The 19790-nt window shown below is 43.2% G+C and overlaps 1 protein-coding gene across 1 annotated transcript; it reads left to right on the forward strand.

The window, feature by feature from the left end:
* The first annotated feature begins 9278 nt into the window (after window positions 1–9278).
* LOC147427441 (uncharacterized) lies at window positions 9279–10159 on the forward strand. The gene is made up of 2 exons (XM_086497365.1): window positions 9279–9845; window positions 10097–10159. The coding sequence occupies exons 1-2, from the start codon at window positions 9279–9281 to the stop codon at window positions 10157–10159; spliced, it is 630 nt and encodes a 209-aa protein (XP_086353491.1).
* Window positions 10160–19790: the final 9631 nt, after the last annotated feature.

Here is a 19790-nt window from a genome sequence, read left to right on the forward strand (position 1 = left end):
TCCACCTACCTCAGGAAGGGGGGAGTCCCATGAAGCTTCTAGCTACTCATGTAATGCATCCATAGAGGTAAAGCTTCTCCACAGCCTCCACCTACAATAGTGGACCTCCATAAAGCTAGAAAGGAATCCACACCTCCTAGTGTTCAAGAATCACCTGATGAACCACTCCAAGTTCGATCTTGGGAGAGTACCTTACCACCTTTGCAACTTGACGAGGCACCTAAGGTAATAGAAAACTAATGGCAAAAATCCTCACCTATTATCAACTGGAACAATTGGTTTCAAAGAATGACGAGCACATTTCAAACGGTACGATCTACCCAAGGAAGGGGGGAGTGTTTGCTAACATCCATCATTGAATTATTTCCCTCTTACCCTTCCTCCCTGACCTCTCAATCTCCCAATCTTAGGGAATGTATATATATAGCCTTATATGCACAAAAAACAAAAAGGATAAAGAGCAAGAGCAATTAGCAAACGAGTATGCACAATAAAAGTCAAAACATTGACCCAGACCTGCACATTCACATCCGGTACATTGAAACAAAAACCTATGTCATAAAACACCTTTGATCCTCATCACTCGAGTGATGGAGGGTAGGTAGAACTAGTACGATAGGAGTGTTTCTATTTGAGAGTTTAGTGATTAGCAAAGTTCTTTCTTCCCACTGATGTGCCTCCTAGAGGTATTCTTTGTGTTTCCTTGTGTGTACAGTAATGTGTTTCTGTGGTTAGGATTTGGACCTTCATGGAATCTTTCTCTCGTTCACACTTCAAATCAAGCGCGACCATCAACACAAACAGGTGTTTCTTGTCCATTAACATTGCCCCTTATCTTTTTGCATCCATGTTTGTCTGCTTTGATTGTGATTGGTAGCATAATATTCAGTGCCTTTGTTTAGTATGAAACATTAAATTCGATGTAATTTTTGTCATAATCACTTGTCTAGGTTTAAAAATCAAGCAGTCCGACTAAGCTAGTTTGACCAAGCTAGGCGTTAGAGATCTTCTCTTAATACCATGGGGAATGCCTTCCTAATTATCAATGGTTATTTAAGTTCTTAATCCAATTTAGGCAGGATTGTGTGAAATATACTAGGGCTTTCTAGTGGGCTTAGTCCCTATTGACCTTTAGCTTAAGTATTATAAAGGGAGTTTACTAGTGTGATGAGCCTGGGGAGGGTAACAGTGTTATATGACTCCCCAAAGTTACAAAATTAAAATGTTGAAAACGAACCAAAAAAAAATAATCAAAGTGCCAAAATGTAAAATCTCAAGCTGGAAGAGAAATCTCAGCTTGATTGGATACTTCACTCACATGTATCGCCTATGGTACTAGAGCCCTAGAGGTTCCCAGTGTGGACGCTTTTCCTTGAAAAGCAAGAAACCCAAGGCATACAAAATAAGCACACACATCAAAATTGAATCACTGTGAAAAGACTTTGGGGGGTCAAAGAAAAGGAAATAAGTCAGGCGATGATTTCATAAGCAATTCCTTTTATCGTAGCTTAACTACAAGGTCTTCTAGGTATAGCCTCTAGTCAGCCCTCAAACATGAAATACTTGGCTCTCGCGATTAAACAACTTAATTGACCAGAGAAAATTGAGAAGCTTACCCATGGTATTAATAGTTGAGCTTTAGTGCCTTTCGACAGTTAAATTAGCGACCCCATATTTGTTTTATTTTTTACCTTTACAGTTGTTTATGTGTTTGATTATATTGTAGTTTAAAGTTTATTGCTGACAAATGGTTTAATTTTCTGTTACCAATCAAATTGTCTGCCTACAACTGCATATGCTTTTTAATTGCTTATGAGAATGCAATTATTGTGCCAATGTTGTTTGATTTTGTAGTGACTGAAGGAGGCTAAGGACATTCATCTCAAAAGCTCCTCCACCTCGATGAACGCACTTCAATTCAATAGCTTCCGAGGACGGAATCTACATCAGGAAGGGGGACATGTTAACCCTCATGGCTCACAGACACCCTGTCACCTACGACGGGCATTGTATTATTTACTTGGTAGAGTCAGGTACCGGGCTTGTCGGTCCAATACGAAAAGGATAAGAGTGATCGCCGATGAGAGCACTCTAACTGAAACATTCAAGGGATTCGTTGGCTAAGTATGGGCATCCAAGTCTGAATGGGGCGAGCTCATATAAAAGTCAACTAAACCTAAAATTCACTCATTCTCTCATTTGTGCAATTGAAGAGTGCTCTTGCTCCATCTCCATCTTCTTCTTCTTCATCTCCTTGTGTGTGTGTATGCGTGAGAGAGAGAGAGAGAGAGAGAGAAAGAGAGAGAGAGAGAGTGCGATCGAGCATTGCAGCGGCACGACGGCGGCGAGGCGGTTGAGCGCGGCGTCTCCCTCTTCTTCACGGCGAGGAATCCTCCACGACAGGAAGCGTAGAGCGGTGAGTGACACACCAACGCCATCTTTGAGCTTACTAGTTTAGGCTTGTTGTGTGCTTGGAGCCATTTGTGGCTCGCACACAGTGTATCAGCAAGTTCCTTGCATTGACAAGTGCGACAAACGCACACATGCATCATCATTCACTGCTACCTTGATTGGACAAGAATAATTATGGAAGTAGAATTAACTTGTGCAAATTTCTGGAATATCTTCTCCAATTAAATCATACATAAAACGAGGAAACCTTAAAAGCATAAAACCTCAAACCTGTTGATTAGTTTGAATCCTTGTGCTCTGGTTGAACCTTGGTCCAGTCAAACCACGAGCACATCCCTTGGAGCATCTTGAGAACATGTTATTTGTCGAGTTTTTTCTTGAAAGTTGGCTAACACTTTGTGTTGCCATGTGCATGTGTTACTAGGCCAGTTATGGCTTTCAGCAAAACACACCTTGATTTGCAGATCTATGTGACATTCGGATATTGTTGAAGGTTTGCATGCTATAAACCGAATGTTTTCCAGTCTTGTTCTTGCGTTTTGCATGCCTAATATGCTCGAAGGCTTGTGTTCGAGCCCACCATGGCAAAACCCTGCACCATGGATGCCTTTCCATGAAGTTGACTAGCCATGGCGTTGCATAGAGCCCCAACCTGCTGATTCTGTCGACTGAAGCCGTGGGCCAAAGCCCTTAAGTGGGGGGATCACTGATCGGCATGGCCAATTTCAGGGCAACTGGCAAGAGCCCGGAGTTGGGGATTGTGCAGAAGCAAGGCTTCTATACCTATACATCGTTTAACCCCATTATGTGGTGATGCAGACACTAATGCTAGAGGTGGAGATTGTCACAAAATGGCAATCAAACCTAGCAGGTGTGAGCCTTGCAGTTCTCACATGATTCTCCATTGGTTGCAAATTCGACAAGGCCCTTGGCAGCATGAAGTAAAGTAATTATTGAGCATGTGCTTGATAGCTCTCGTATGCTATGGCATGAATGATCACTCTATCATTCATAGAACCAGGCAGGTCAGACATACATAACTTGTATGTGTTCTACTATTTTTCACTTACATTTACAATTCAACAAGGTTGATTTTTTGTGCATGATCGACAAGGTCCAGTCTCTTTGCTATGACATCTGTTGTCAATAGCATTTGTTGGCAATGAGGCCAGCCATAGTTCTATGAAGCAAGGCTTCAATTTATACATGTTGCATTCAAGCTGGCCACGTTTGGCATATGCTATGAGCAAACAAAATTGGGCAAAAATAGGCAATGTGTTTGCAGGTTATTTCATTATGTACCAGACGGGTGTATAGGATATACGATGGCGTCTGTGCAGATAGGCTATGAGCCATTTTGGAATGAGTTTTTCCTTCCAAAATTCATGACAAATGATTGCAGCAACAATGACCAGGTTAGCCAAGTTTAAGTTTTTCTTGTTTTTTCCTGTTTACACTTTACTTGGCAATTACTGTCATTGTGCAAAGCAAAGTTCTTTGGCAATTTTATATAAAAAGAAAGACTTCTCCCTTGTGCCAAGGTACTGCCCAATGACTTGGCATCACAGGTAGTGGCACAAAAGTTTGGGGAACTATCAAAATGGGAATATCAACTCACAGAATTCCTACCAGTCTAAATTGTGCAAGGCACTTATGGTTTTGGTTCTCACGGTTGAGGCCATCACTCTCTGCAAGGGCTTACAGTTCTGCATGCAAGGCATTCTAATGAGGTGGATTCAATACTACCGTTTCATGCATTACGCTTCCGCTATTACACTCGCAACTTTGTCAAGGAAAGATTAAGGATAGATTGTTTAATATGATTGTTGGTTGTTATCAACACACAACAACACTAAAAGGAACCTAATTCTAGGACTTATTTCACGGGCAAAGTGTCAATGCTCAAACGTCCTCATACAATCACGACCCCTGCATAGTAGGTGGGTCGCAATGAGTTTTTTGTTCTTCGGTTACCTCTCTCGATGAGAGAGATACACCGGAAAACTGTGGAATGCTTATACGATAAGCTGCATTTTAGGCATAAGATGCATAAGAGCACATAGCTTGGGTACACACTCTAAAACCTTAAGGAAAGTTCCTCAACCCAGCATGCTCTTGTTCTTTCTCTCTCTCTCTCTAAGGGAATAATGAAAATCTTCTAAGAAGCTTTTGATACATGTTTTGGTTGGGAGTCAACATGAGCCAAGGTGCTCTAACTCTCAGCTAGAAATTGGCCAAGATGCCATTCACATTAGTTTTCATCGGTTTCTCGATTGAACACTAATTGCCGTAAGAGCTAGGAGCCACACACAGGCTGGCTAAGAGCTAGGAGCCACACATAGGCTGGCTAAGAGCCATTGTCAGATTTTGGGTAGGACCCAACTATTGGCATTCCTTGGGTGATTGTTCTTATGATCGAACAGATGCCCAATGGAGTACACATCGAATACATCGACGTTAATGGACGAGCAAGAGTCTTGTCATTTCGGAGGATTAGGGTGTCATTTTGGCACTATATGTTTCTAGTGCAAAGCTCAAGTTGAGTTTTTGATACTCTTGCACTTACAGCTGATCTATACCATGGAGTCTAGAGGCAGCAAATAGTTCAGAAAACATGGCTGTTGATACGAGCTAGGTATCTCACTTGTGTGGATTTCTTACTCTCTCTATAGCACTACGAGTGTCTATGGCATCACAGTTTTGGGGTACGACCCAGCGGGTGCTTATTAAATCACCCCATACGCATTGAGGATCACAGTTTGATCTATTCCCGTTATACTTTCAAGGAAATAATTTCGCAATCTACCACGCGGTAGCGGAAAAATTATGTACACGGTTAACTAGGTTGGCTACCGTTACCTCCTAGTTGAGCAGTTTCTACAAAGGGTCTTACCAAGGGGTTTGACTACGAAGATTCTACCCAACGGGTTTGGATTGCGAAGGCAACACCTAGGGTTGAATACGGGTAATTGAACTTTCAGCCCAATCCCCAGGGCCATGCCAAGGGCATGTCGAAACAAGTATCTTGGGTCGTAGTGTCCAAAGTACATTATGCTGTTATGAATCCACTTTTAGGATTCGATTTGGCACATGTTGTCACATGGGATAAAACATGGTCTAGGAACTCAAGGAGTTCTATTTAGCCAGTGTGGAGCAATGAATGAGGGTCCCTCTCACTCTTGTCGAAGAGTGTTTACAGTTACCTCCACACACAAGTACATCTTGTACTTCAAGGATGTTCTTTTTTCAGACATCCTTAGTTGAGACATATTCCACATGTGGTGAATATGAGTCTCTGGGACTGATACTGGCGCCCCCTATTTGAAATATGTGTCACGACAAAGTCCCTAGGTGCTGGTCAAATCTATTTTCTAGACCACTTTCAGCACGACGTATCAGGAGCAATTTCAGTGGCCAGAAATTGTCGGATACTTAGAATGACTTGTTTAGCTACAAGTATTGCTAAACAACATTACAGATGGTTGTTTATACATATAGCAAGGCTATAAGTTGTTAATGAAAAAGTTTCATTGTCTATACCTAGAAGTGATCAATGTTTCATCTTCTATTGTGATTCAAACGTTTCAGCAAGGCTTGCAAAAGATTGCAAGTGAAAGTATTTAGTTTCTTTTTAGAACTATTTACATTCCTTTCTAATGTGTGCTAGACGCATCACATTTGCCATAAGTATTGGCAAGGATCACCATGGATATACAGGTTTGGATCTGTTTATTGCTAAATGCATGCACACTAGGTGTTATGGGCCCTAGTGTTTAGCAAAGGCTGATTTGGAACGGCATGCATATTCCTCAAGTTATTGCTTATGAAGCATTTTTGCACTCTATGTGCCATATCTCTATGAGATTACTTTTGGGTCTACTAATCCCCCAATAGAGGTCATGGCTCGGTTTGGGTGTTTGTGGATTTCTCAAGTTAACCACGATGGTTATTCCGGACATTGTTGATTCCTCAACAATGTTACAGGATATTGTGATTCCCATTTCCCAGTCATTTGGGATGACTGTCTGTAAACCATGAGGAAACACACCTCAGTATTGTCAATTATCCAAGGGGATAGGTAGATTACAAAGTGTGAGGAAACACACCTCAGTACTATCAGTTATCCAAGGGCATAGGCAGATTACAAAGTGTGAGTAAAAAACACACCTCAGTACTGTCAGTTATCCAAGGGGATAGGTAGATTACAAAGTGTAATCTGGTGGTGAAGGATATGCAAAGTGCGTACATTAGCACCAAGCAATCCAATCAATAAGCATTTATTGCTCTACTTAGAGTTTGCTTACTATAAGTTAAAGCATGATTGCAACAACTGGGTGTAGTCTCTTCATGTATAACTCAGGTTGTCAACCTTGAACACTCGTTAGGGTGGGGTTGTTTACTTATGATGAAAATTGGGAACAAGTCAAGGACTTAAACTTGGCTGATGAGTTATATCAGCAAGTACTTTCATGGAAAGTGACAAGAGGTACTCTTTTTGGTGCATCTTTGTTGAGATAAACTCATTTACCATGCTCATGAGCATTCTAAATGGAGTCTACACACTATGTTTGGATAGGAACCGGTACCATCAGATGGTTACAAATGGACAACAATGTAGAAAATCAAGATGTTACTCTTGGTTTCATTGAACCTCCTACTGAACCGGGTTCCGCTCAAATGAACCGTTGGATCCATGAGGGATGTTACGGTAGAAAACATTAGTGTTCTTATGAAGATACCATCACTTGTGTTTTCGCGGATGAAAACGCTTCTCAAGGGGGGATTAATGTCAGGACAAGGGTAGGACCAGTCACGGCCAAGGCCAGGACAGACATGCAGTCAAGGGGGTCCCTATATTTAGAAGGCCAAGGGCCTATATAGGGCATGGCTGGGTGGTGATGAGCATGTTCCAGTCCCCTAAAATTGGCCATGCCGATCAGTGATCCAACCGTGCAAAGCAGCTTTGCACGCATAAGCCAAACTGGGAACAGACCTTGCCGTTGCATCAAAAATCAATCTTTGAAATGCTATCCGTATAAGTATACCAGTGGAAGGACATGGGGACTAGAACATGCTCATCACCACCCAGCCATGCCCTATATAGGCCCTTGGCCTTCTAAATATAGGGACCCCCTTGACTGCATGTCCGTCCTGGCCCTTGGCCGTGACTGGTCCTACCATTGTCCTGACACAAAACGTGCATGCCATAGTTTTGCATACAAAACAACCCTTAAATCTGCAATTGCATTTGCAAAATTTTATCCACACTTGTCATACAAAGTGAGCTTATACATCCCAGGACACAAAAGGCTAGATGCAACAATTTCATCACCAAAACTGAGATCGTGAACTGTACATCTGTCATCCGCAAATTTGACTACGAGAAGCAACCCTGGCAACAAAACTGGGAGCATCCTCAACATCGCCTGCATCCACAGTACCAGGATGTACATCAATGCCCATGAGCTTAGCAAGCCAGATTTTGAGACTTGAGAGAGTCGCATAGAAATTGCAACAACCCAAGTGTTGGAGGTACACAGGGGAAGGGAGCAAAAGCAACCAATGGCTATTCATCAACTCTGATGTTAAGCCTTCATTCAATAACCTTGCCCAACTACTTTGAACTGTTCACCCTTTTTTGTAACAAAATGTGGTCATGTTGTTGAAAGGGTAATCCATGGTATAAGATCTTTCAATGTCTATCAGAGGCCAAAGTGGGCCAATGAGAAGGGTCGATACATGGCTTAGGCAAGAAGATCTTCCAAATGTCTTTTACAAGCCAAAGTCACCCTATGACAAAGTAACAAAATGTGTTCATGGTCATGTGCAAAGTGTGGAAAGGGTTATTGAGGAAGAGGGGGATAAAGCTCTACATCTAAGAGGTATGGGTGCACTCGTGCATTCTCTCTCTCTCTCACACACACACACACGTGCGCACACACACAATGAATCATGGCTCCACAAAATGTGGTCATGAGGAAAGGGACAATAGATGTTGCTAGCTTGCACGCGCGTACACACACACACAGATAGAGATTTAATTATCATCCACAGAGGTCAGATATGACCCATGGAACCAAAACAAAACATTACATCACTTCTTTGAGGTGAACATGTTAGATACATATCAATTAGGGACTAAAAGTTCTTGGGAGTTCAAACGCTTGGATAATGGCTTTACTACAACAATAAATTGCCCATTTACCTTGTTTACAGGCTTCATGCATCTTCTTGCGCTCGCTTGCTTTAAGCTTGAATTGATTTGTGGTCGGTTCCTCGGTGATCCGAAGCTTTGTCCCCTTGAGACAGTAGGATTGTCATTGTCATGCCAAGGGTAGGACTAGACGGGCATGGCCCGGGCAATGTGCCGGACACACATGCAGTAAAGGGGTCTATATATGGAAGAGGGCCAGGGGCCTATATATAGGATGGTTGGGAGGTTATTCGCATGTCTGTCTACCCACTGTCCTCACACTGGTATCAGAGCAAGGCGGAGCGGAGGGAGCAACATGGAGCCGAGGAGGAGGAGGTGCTCGTGCATGGGGCTACATGTCATCTCTTGCTCTCGTAATCTCTCTCTCTCTCTCCCGATCTCAAGCTCCGACGGCGAGAAGAAAAGCTTGCAAGGTCACCATGGCCGCGGGAATAGGCTCTGTGCAGAACCGACAAGATGAGGCGCTGGCGGGAAGCCCCGCTTATGGGATGGGGGAAGGAAGAAAGACCTGCACGTTTTTGGGCGGATATGGCACCAAAACGCTGCGCCTTGACATTGCAGAGGTTTTACGTTTCATGGCCGCAGCGCTTCAGGGCCGGTAGAAGCCAGCGCAAGCATCATCAACTTCCTCGCTGTTTGCTGTGCTAACGCCATGGCTTCTAAAGATTTCTTTCATACTCAAGAGGGGTGGGCGCCCTATTTTTGGGCACCCATCCCCTTGGTAGGGGCAAGGCCCCACGTCCAGGCATGCAAAGGTCCGATTGGGCATGCAAAGGAGCCATGGCTCCGAAGGGACATGCGATTCAAGGTACGATCTCGGCAAAAGGAGAAGCTCGCTCTGAATTTTCTGCATACCTCATGTGTAGAAAATTTACAAGCTACATCTCGAAACCTCTCCATGTCGGGATTGAAAGCGGAGTCCAAGGCATGCATGAAGAGCAGTGCTCGAGAAGCAAGGCGTTTAGTTTGCCATGATGCAAGGTTTCTAACTTCGACATGGATTGGAAATCACATGCAAGGCATCACTAGTGGCGGACGTCGATTGTTTTTGAAAGGAATCCGGTCGACTCCCAGATTCAAGCAGTACCAAGTCTGGTACAGATTTGGACACAAGACTCGAGAATTTATGGATCCCACGGGAGAGATCCAACACCATGCACGACAAGGTCGTGGGTTGGCATCTTGGCGAGGCTTCAAGGTGCATCTGCTAACGCTCCAGGTATTTTTGTTTATGTTTCGGCATTACTTTTTGCATTCTTTACAATCATCTGCACTTTGTTTGGTTTTGTGAATTCCAACTGGTGCAATGGTTGCCGCCCAAGAGATAGGTAGAATTTATCAAGCAAGGCTTGAATGATTCTACGGCAACGCTATGGGAGTTCTCACAAGATTCCAAATTGGTTGCGCATTGGGCAAGGCCCTTCGCAGCAAGAAGTAGAGTAGTATTGAGCATGTGTTTGATAACTCTAGTATGCACTAGCATGGATGATCACGGCTATCATTCATAGAGCCAAGCAGGTACGAGCTGCATAATTTTCACGTGTTCTATTATTTTTCCATTACATTACAATTCGACACGGTCAATTGTTTGTGCATGATCGACAAGGTCGACTCTCTTTGCTATGACATCTGTCGTCGCTGATAGCATTTGTTGGCAATGAGGCCAGACATAGTTATATGAAGCATGGCTTCTCCTGAGTACCTTGATAGAGCACGCTCGTCATAGGTTACATTTTGCTTCAAAGGCACGGCCAAGGACCAATTTTTCAGTATCTCAAGAGGACATGCATGGCCTATTACTAGATTTGTTGAGGGAAGCAAGTTGCTCGCCATGGCTGACTCCTTGTCACTGTTTCTACAAACTGACAGAGGATAATTGCCACACAATACTGGTTAATTTCACTTGAAATTGCTCGACAAGGTCGATTCTTTTTGTTATGATATCTGCAGCCACATCCGTTGGCTGTCAGCACAAACATATTTCTATGAAGCAAGGCTTCAAATCAGGCTTCTTGCATTGACACTCCCCATGTTTGGCATATGCTATGAGCATACAACTTGGGAAGGATATGGCAAACTGTCTGCAGGATATTTCATTCCGTACACGATGGATGTATCTGACATAAGAAGACGTAGTTGTGTACACGACAACTCCCACTCGCACAACAAATATGGCTATCAACCATCTATGAGACATCATATATGGCTATGAGCCATCTATCCGACAGCCACATATGGCTATGAGCCATCTGTGAGCAAGTTTTCTCCTACAAAATCTCGGGACAACTGGTTACAGCAACAAGCAGGTTAGCCAAGTTTAAGTTTTTCTTGTTTTTTCCATGTTTACACTTTCCTTGGCAATTACTATCATTGTGCAAAGCAAAGTGCTTTGGAAATTTTACACGAAGCAAGGCTTCTCCCTTGTGCCGCGTTACTGCCCATTGACCTGGAATCACAGGCGTTGGCACACAAGTTTGGGGAACTGGTATGACCAGCAGTTTGCTCCCATTTTAGGTGTGGTGATATCCCATTATGATGTACCACTACCAATGCAGATTGTGCAAGGCACTTTTGGTTTCGGCTCTTACGCTTGAGGCCATCATATTAGCCATGGGCTTACGCTTTTGCATGCAAGGCATGCTAAGCAAGTGGCATGGAGTCCACCACTTCATAGATTACGCTTCCGCTATCACACTCGCAACTTTGTCAAGGACAGACTAAGTGATGGATTGTTGAACCTGATGGTTGGTTGCTATCAACACCCAACAATACTAAAAGGAACCTCAATCTAGGACTTATTTTATAGGCAAAATGCCAAAGCTAAGTCGTACTCATACAATCACGACCCCTACGAGGTAGGTGGGTCGGAGTGAGTTTTGTGTTTTTCTGTTATCTCTCTTGATGAGACAGTCATACCGAAAACTGTGGAATGCTTATACGATAAGCTGCAAGTCAGACATAAGATGCGTAAGAGCACACAGTTTGGGCACACACTCTAAAAACTTAAGGAAAGTTCCTCAGCCCAGCATGCTCTTCTTCTCTCTCTTTCTCTTTAAGGGAAAAATGACAATCTTCTAAGAAGCTTTTGATACGTGTTTTGCTCGTGAGTCAGCCTGAGCCAAGGTGCTCTACCTTTCAGCTAGCACGTGGCTAAGATGTTACTCAAATTAGTCTTCAACGGTTCAATGGAGCGTGAGCCAAGGTGCTCTAACTCTCAACTAATTTGCATAAGGGCTATGAGCCACACAGGCTAAGAGCCATTGTCAGGCCAAGGGTAAGACCCAATTATTGGCATTCTTTGGGTGATTGTTTTCAAGATCGAACAGATCTACCCAGGGAAGTATACATTGATGTTAATGCACAAGCAAGAGTCTTGTCATTATGGATGTTTAGGGTGTCATTTTTGCACTACATGTTTTTAGTGCGACACTCAAGCTGAGTTTTTGATAATCTTTAACTCACAGCAGCTGATCTCTACAAGGAAGTATAGATGCAACAATCAGTGGTGACAGCATGGCTGTCCACACGAGCTAGGCAATTCACTTGTGTGGATTTCCTGCTCTCTCTATAGCACTACGGAGTGTCTATGGACATATTATTTTGGGGTACGACCCGACGGGTGACTGCTACATCACCCCATAGGCATTGAGGATCATAGTTGATCTGCATTGAGGATCACAGTTGATCTGCATTGAGGATCACAGTTTGATCTCTTCCAGTTAGCCTTTCAAGGAAAGAATTCCACAATCTACCACGCGATAGTGGACAAATTCAACTTTTTTTGGTTGATTCCAATCATTATGTATACGGTTGACTATGTTGATAACCGTTACCTGCTAGTTGAGCAGTTTCTACACAAGGTCTTACCAAGGGGTTTGACTACGTAGATGTTAACCAAAGGGGTTGGATTGCGCAGGCAACACCCACGGTTTCCAGTGAAAGTCGTATAAATACGCTTGAATGTTTCAAAGCCATGAAAAGGGCATGTTGCAACAGAGTATTTTGGACCGTAGTGTCCACTATACATTCTGCTGTTACGAACCTAGTGTAGGGTTCGATTTGGCACATGTTGTCACATGGGATACAACATGGTCTAGGAACTCAAGGAGTTCAGTTTAGCCAGTGTAGAGCATGATAATGAGGGTCCCTCTCACTCTTGTCGCGGAGTGTTTGCAGTTACCTCCACACACAAGTACCAACTCGTACTTGATGGATGTCGCTTTTCTTGATATCCTTGTTTGAGACATATTCCACATGTGGAGAATATGAGTCTCTTGGACTGACACTGGCGCCAACTTTTTACCAATGTGTCACGACGAAGTCCCTAGGTGCTGGTCGCATCCATTGGTTCGACCATTTTAAGCACACAGTATCAAGAGCAATTTCAGTGGCCAGAAATTGTCGGGTACTAAGTACAAACTTGTTACGATTACAAATGTTGTGAAACCCCCTTAACGGAGGGTTGTTTCTACATATAGCTAAGTATGCTATGTACATGAGAATGTCTCATGGTTGGTACCTAGGTGTGACTGGGTTGTCACATTCTATTATGGTCCACCTTTTGTTGCAAAATATGCTATATTCATGAGAATGTCTCATGGTTGGTACCTAGGTGTGATCGGGTTGTCACATTCTATTATGGTCCAAATTTGTTACAAGACTTTCACGTACGTACTGTGGAAAGTCTCGTCATGGAATTGCAGTTCGGATATGTTTGTGTTAAATGCATGCACACTAGGTGTTATGGGCCCTAGTATTTAATAGGCATGCAAATTCATGGACATTATTGTTTCTGCAATTTTTTGCACTGCCAGTGCAATCTCTCTTGCAGATTTCGTATACATTTACACCCTGCCATCAAGGTGATGGCTGAGTATGGCTGTTCGTGATTGGCTGCTTGAAACTCCAATCTGCTTTCAACCTAGTTGGTTGTCTCCATTCCATATCGAGTATATGGCTAGACACTCAATGATTGAGTCATAGTTTGTCATGCTTCTGGCATGGCAAAGTAGACCGGATAGTCTCTCTTCCCATCAGGATGGGCTAGTATAGCCCCCATCGCCATGCCAGAAGCATCAACATGCACATGAAAAATAACATTCCAGTTTGGCTGGCGGAGAACTAGCTTCCTGCTTATCGCATCTTTCAAGCACTAGAAACTGTGTTCACATTCCTCAGTCAGCACATAATATTTCAAAACGCTACATCAAGAAAGGTGCAGATGGCCATCGTCATCGCTGCCAGTGGGGGGGGGGGGGGGGCACTATCAAGGGATAGCTAGAGATAGCATATCAAAACACAAGGGAGGACGAGGGGTCGTCTAACTATTTTTGCCTCTGTAGAGATGTCGTTGCATATCAAAATGTAGTGCACTATAGCGTGTAAGGTCTATTCGTGAACCAAAACTGTAAATGCTAAGTGTAGCGACCTTCAATCAACAACAAGTCCATGTAGGCAACACAAGGACCACGACGAGAAAACTCCCTCCAACATTTTAAAACACTGTTAGAGGAGGGGAGGAATGCCAAGGCAGAGGATGGGGGGGGGGGGGGGGGGGGGGGGGGGGGGGGGGGGGGGCGCCGCCGACAAGAGAGGGAAACCTCTTCTCAATACTTCACCTTGCTCCATTAAGGCTCTGCTGCCATGTTAAAGTCGATGATGCGAAAGCGTAGAGACCATGGAGAGAGAGAGAGAGAGAGAGAGTATTTTAACATCGTAGGAAACTATCCGGTATAATACCACCAAAATCATTAGAATCTATATACATTCTCTTTTCCTTGTAGAGGTGAAGTAGATTCTCCTTTCAGGGAACTTCATGCTGACAGCCAAGCGGTTGAATTGTGGTACCCCTAGGATAGCATCCTCATGTTGGAGAGGAGATGAAGAAATCTTCTTTGTCAACATAGCTTTGGACATGAAGCCTCAACTTCCCAATTAAGGGCGTGATGAAGGCTTATTGTCCCTTGAAATCTCCATCAACAGTGACCGTATCTCCCATCTCGAAAGCTTGTATGCCCAACTTGGTGGCCAACTCCTTTGATATAAAGTTGTGAGTAAAGCCAGGGACAAAGAGAATAAGGGCATCATGCTCCCTCACTTTTCCCCAAGCATAGGAAAGGGATGAGCCTTTGCAATGAGTATCCTCTTTTGGAGCTTCAACCATGGAAGCTCTAGGAGTGTCATTCTGTACATTTCTTTTGGGGCAAGAACGATAACCATGTCCTTGCTCCCCACACTTAAAGCATTTATGGCCTTTACAAAAGGCCTCTAATTCTTTAGGAGAGAGCTTATTTTTACCTTTGTAAGCTCCTTTGTCCTTGGCCTTGTTGTTGCTGGTGTTGCCTTGGGAAGAGTTTTGAGCATTGCTCTTCCCTTTAGCTTCATTTCGATCCTTGTTTTCCATGGGCTTGAAATTTCTTCTCACCCCTTGATGGAAATTGATCCTTGAAGCAACCATAGTGTGGTGGATGACTTCGGTGATAGTTCTAGGCTGTTGTGAGTTGACATACTCGGCGATTTCTTCACGTAATCGCGCACAAAATTGTTGCTTTTTTTCGGCGAAGTCTATTCTTTGAAAGACTGTAGCTTTGAGATGTAATCCCAAAACTTGTCTACATATTTGTGGATAGACTCATTGAAGAGTAGCTTCAAACTTCACCATTTGGTGAGCACTTTGTCCTTGGCATCGCTCTTGCAAGGAATTGCTGCATCATGGAAACTTATAGAGTTTTCCATGTTCTTGGGGCTTTGACATTTCCACAGAGACTAAGCCACCATTGACGGATAGACTTTTGGAAGTGCATAGCTACATGGTGTAGCTTGGAGGACTCTATGAATCCCTCATCTCCAAAGGCTCCATCGAACTATTGGATGAAGGCCAAAACTTTGTTTGTAGCACCAAAGGTGAGAAAAGAGATGCTCTTAATTTCCTCCCTTCTTGAACTTCTTTAGTTTGTAAGACCTTTTCCAAGTAGCATGGGACTTGTGATGTCCTCTCCTCTTGTATCACCCTCTTTCTCATCTTTTTCTTCCTTTGGTTCCTCCCTTCCTTTTCAGAATGACAAGGAGAAGGACTATGCAACGATCGTTTCCTCTTAGAAGGAGTTGATAACCGTTGAGACCACCGTCTTCGTGGAGCCACATCCTCCAAATCACTTCTTTCTCTTTCAGTGGTCTCCTCTTCTTCTTCTTGCACTGGAGAGAGTCTTCTTTTGGAAGTTCCATTAAGAGGCGTCCTAGGCTCTCTCTTGTCTTGGGGAGTTTGAAGGAGGCCATCGCTGTGAATTTGTTGGGTAACTTCGGCTTGTAGGGTAGGGTTGCCCATAGCTTGTTGCATCATAGTGACAAGGTAGTTCACAAGCATGGATGCATCTTCAATAGCACCTTCATGTGCAAAATCAAAGCTATCAACATTCATTCTACTCTCTTTATTATTGTCAACCATGCTAATTAAACTTATGTAAGTAGTACTTTGTGCTTTGGTACCCTCAAAACCGTAGTTGTTATCCTTTCTCGACTCTTGAAAATCGGCTCTCAAGCAACGACACCCGTGGTTTAGAGATTGTTGATTGCAAAGAGTAGTGGAGAGGGTCTAACAATGCCCAATGGATTATGGTTCCGGCCAAGTTTGCTATTAGCTCAATAATGGTTAAGCCAAAGTCAAGTTCTGAAAGACCGATCCATTATTAAGTCTATAGTCCTCAACGGTGTCCCTCGAACTAAGTTCTTCCCACCGAGAAAATAGATCCATGTCCCACTTACCCTCTTGCAATTAATAAGTCCAACCTTTTGTGGACAACGTAAGGACCTCTCTTCTTAAGCAAGAAAAGAGAAACTAATAGCTCCGATACCAATGTAACGGAATTGGACTTGTAACATGGAAAGTAGCGCGGAATTAAAATAACTATAGTGATCATTTTTAAGAAAATTTTTCAAGAGCATAAAGAGTAGACTTGATAATAGATAACAACATATTCATTATACCTAATTAGCTTGGCATGAACAATACTTTGCAAGAGAGAGAATTAGAGAAGTTGACAACAATTGAGGACCGGATTTACGGTCCCCCCTCCAAAAGGCTTTTGTATTATCGATTCTCCCATAATGAGAGACTTGGTACAATACAAGATTTGTGTTCCTCAAGACTTGATCAATATTGAAATGAAGATGGAAAGCTTCATGCATCAAAATTATGCCCGTAATCAACTTAATGAAAGCATTAACTTGTCTCCGGGGGGCCTCGGTCTCATTACCTCAAACACCTTCAAAGGTGGAGAGAGTTAGCAGGGAATGAGGGTAGGGGAAGGAGAAGTAACATACGAGAAAGAAGTACCTTCCTCAGCATAGATTACTCTTGTAGCTTACCTTAACATAGTAATATAGATGGTAGAAAAGATGAGCATACTAGTGAAGCTTGGCTCTTGGTTGGATTTGCATCCATAGCCAAGAGTTGTTGGTGTAGGCTCTCAACTTCTCAAGCTTGGAGAAGGAGATGGAATTCTTTGCTTCACACCATCAAAGTATGTGTGTGAGAATGAGAATAACGATAACCCCTTCCACCTCATGTGTCAAGCCATGTGAAAAGCCTCTTGCAACCTTTGTAAAGAGAAAGCCACTTGTATTGTGCATTGGCAGCTACCTTTTGTGCTCATGTGTCAAAAGGCTGCCTATTTGTAAAAGCCTATCTAGAGGCAGGTTCTACTGAATAATAGTAAGCTTTATCATTTGCAAGTATAGTCTATATTGTGTTGTCCAATAGTTTCTCTCTCAAGCTCTACACTAACCTCTCCAAGCATTATTATGCCATGAATGGCACACTAAACCATCCACCTTAACCCTACAACTGGTATCAGAGCATGGCTTAGAGTAGCATTTCCTAATCTATTTTAGATCCGAAGCATCCTCACTATGCTAAATTGCATTGGCGTCCTCTCTTGTCTCGCCATTGTAATCATTAAATCAAAGCTCCTTTGTGTCATTATTTAGGTCAATTTGTACGACTTTTTCACTCTCTTTTTTGCATTAGCAATTACTCATTTTTGTTACATTGCTAGTGTGTCTGTGTAGTCCTTAATTAGGCCATTCCATTGAGCCGTTGACTACTTGGTTTGCATGGAGTTCGACCCATAAATTTTTTCTCCAAAATCTAATGGTTTTTCTAGTTTTTCAACTTTGAACTCCCCTACCCACTTTTGTGTGTGTGTGTGTGTGTTAATCTAAGTTTTTTTTTTTGGTGAGCCCTGTTTTGAGTGGTGCGAGCCCACTCTAGACAAGACAAAAAAAAAAAACTATTCATTTTGCAGCACTGCATTTGGCCGATTATACAGCTGTTGCACGTGCCTTCATCATCGTCCTCAACCACGGCCACCTGTCGTCCCTGTAAGCGGCCTCGTCTGCTTGTACTGCCTCCAGCACACCATTTGCACACTCACTTGCTTGGCTCCTTACTGTAGCCCGCATGTTCTCAGCCAGGCGACTATCAAACCCGCTTGCAATCAGCTAATCTCGGAGCCCCCTCGTAGCCTACATTCGGCCTCTTGAGACTTGCACACGAGTTTAAAGCAAATAAATCCCCCACAGTCTCGTGCAGCCCACCATTTGCTGGTAATTGAGAGCCGCTCAACCTGCTGCAGCAATTCGCCACTAATTCAATGCCATAGCCTCGACAACTTCCCCACATAGTGTTTGTCACTCTTGCGAGTCGCTATCGCACCAGCCTCACCAATATCGGTTGCCGCTGCGCCACACACCACTACAAGCTCCCTTGCTACTCACCTACCTGTTGCTTATCCATTGCAAGCTTTTCCCTAAGAACTGCAAACTCGTACTTTAGCTGCTCTACCCACACATCCTGTATCGTGGGCATCATCTCCACCACTCCGGCTCATCACATGCATCAAGAATTCCCCTTGCCCATGCTGTGCAGCTTTTCCCGCCTGCTTCAACACGGCCCTTCAACAGCTACTGTCACGCGTCTTGCTCAGCTACAACAACTCACATCAGGATTCAGAGCCTCGCCTCCTACAAGCTTGAGATTAAAGGTTTGCTCACGTCCTCAGGGCTTGCCCTTCTTTGCTTCGCCTGCATGTGAGTTCACCACTACCAGCCTCATTGGTAACTGCAGCTTTTATAGCTCGATCGTTGCCACTCATCAATTTTTTTAAATTGTCACCTCCCTTCCCACGCTATAAGCTTTACAGCTCCAAGGGGAGCTCAACTTGGTGCTAGGGTTTCAAATTGATGCTCAATTAAAAAGCGGGGTTCACACACAACACCCAAGTACTCAAGCATTTCATACCAAAAGCTCTACAAGTCAACCATCAAACAATCCTTCGAAGATTTTTCGTTGAGCTCCAAAGCTTGAACAGTTGCGAAGAGGTGCTTCTCAAAAGAGAAGAGTGACTTCACATTCAGTCCATTTTTCGAGAATTCCATTATGCATGCAATAAATGAATACATTTGTATATACTGTCAAAGGATTAGACACTACCGGCCTAAAACCAATAAGACCTTCCTCATGTGCTATTAATATGTGCACCCATGACGTATATATTATGCGTGCACAACCATCAATCACTTGTGATGCACTAATGTAACTAGCATAAAACCATCAATAAATGAACAATAAAAATCATCAATCAACACCACTAGTGCAATGTATGTGTATTGTATGCAATCCGCCATCATGGAGATTGAATCTTTGTCAAAATGGACCAACAACAAGAATGAAGAAAATCAACATCAACATGCAGATGATGAAAGACGATGCAAACGAAGTCAGGACATCAAGACGAAGGGACATTCTCCATCATATTCCAAATAATTTAACAATCATTCTACATAGCATAAATAATGAGGGATTTTCCCACGTGGTTTTTCCCTCTACTGTACATATATGTGCATTGGATTAAAATATCGATGACAACAATATCATCACAATGTGGCACAACAACAATGACATATTGGCTACTACAACAACTTGCAAAAAGACCAAAGTACAACAACTTTTGCAATTTTGTGCGGGGGTAAAATCCTCCAACAAACAACAAATGACATGTGTTGTGAGCATTATCTCTCTTGTGTACCTTACCTTCTATTTGTGCCAGGGGAGGCTTGTGAATTGTGTGCCTCACCCTAGTGTGTTTTGGGGGGAGGATTGTGTGAG

The sequence above is a fragment of the Adiantum capillus-veneris genome, chromosome 23 (genome assembly GCF_014529385.1).
Source record: "Adiantum capillus-veneris isolate H3 chromosome 23, ASM1452938v2, whole genome shotgun sequence".
NCBI classification, from domain to species: Eukaryota; Viridiplantae; Streptophyta; class Polypodiopsida; order Polypodiales; family Pteridaceae; genus Adiantum; species Adiantum capillus-veneris.

Coding starts and splice junctions, on each gene's coding strand:
- LOC147427441 (XM_086497365.1), top strand. CDS start 9,279: ATGGCTTCTAAAGATTTCTTTCATACTCAAGAGGGGTGGGCGCCCTAT. Junction 9,846..10,096: donor TGCATCTGCTAACGCTCCAG/GTATTTTTGTTT, acceptor TGATAACTCTAG/TATGCACTAGCATGGATGAT.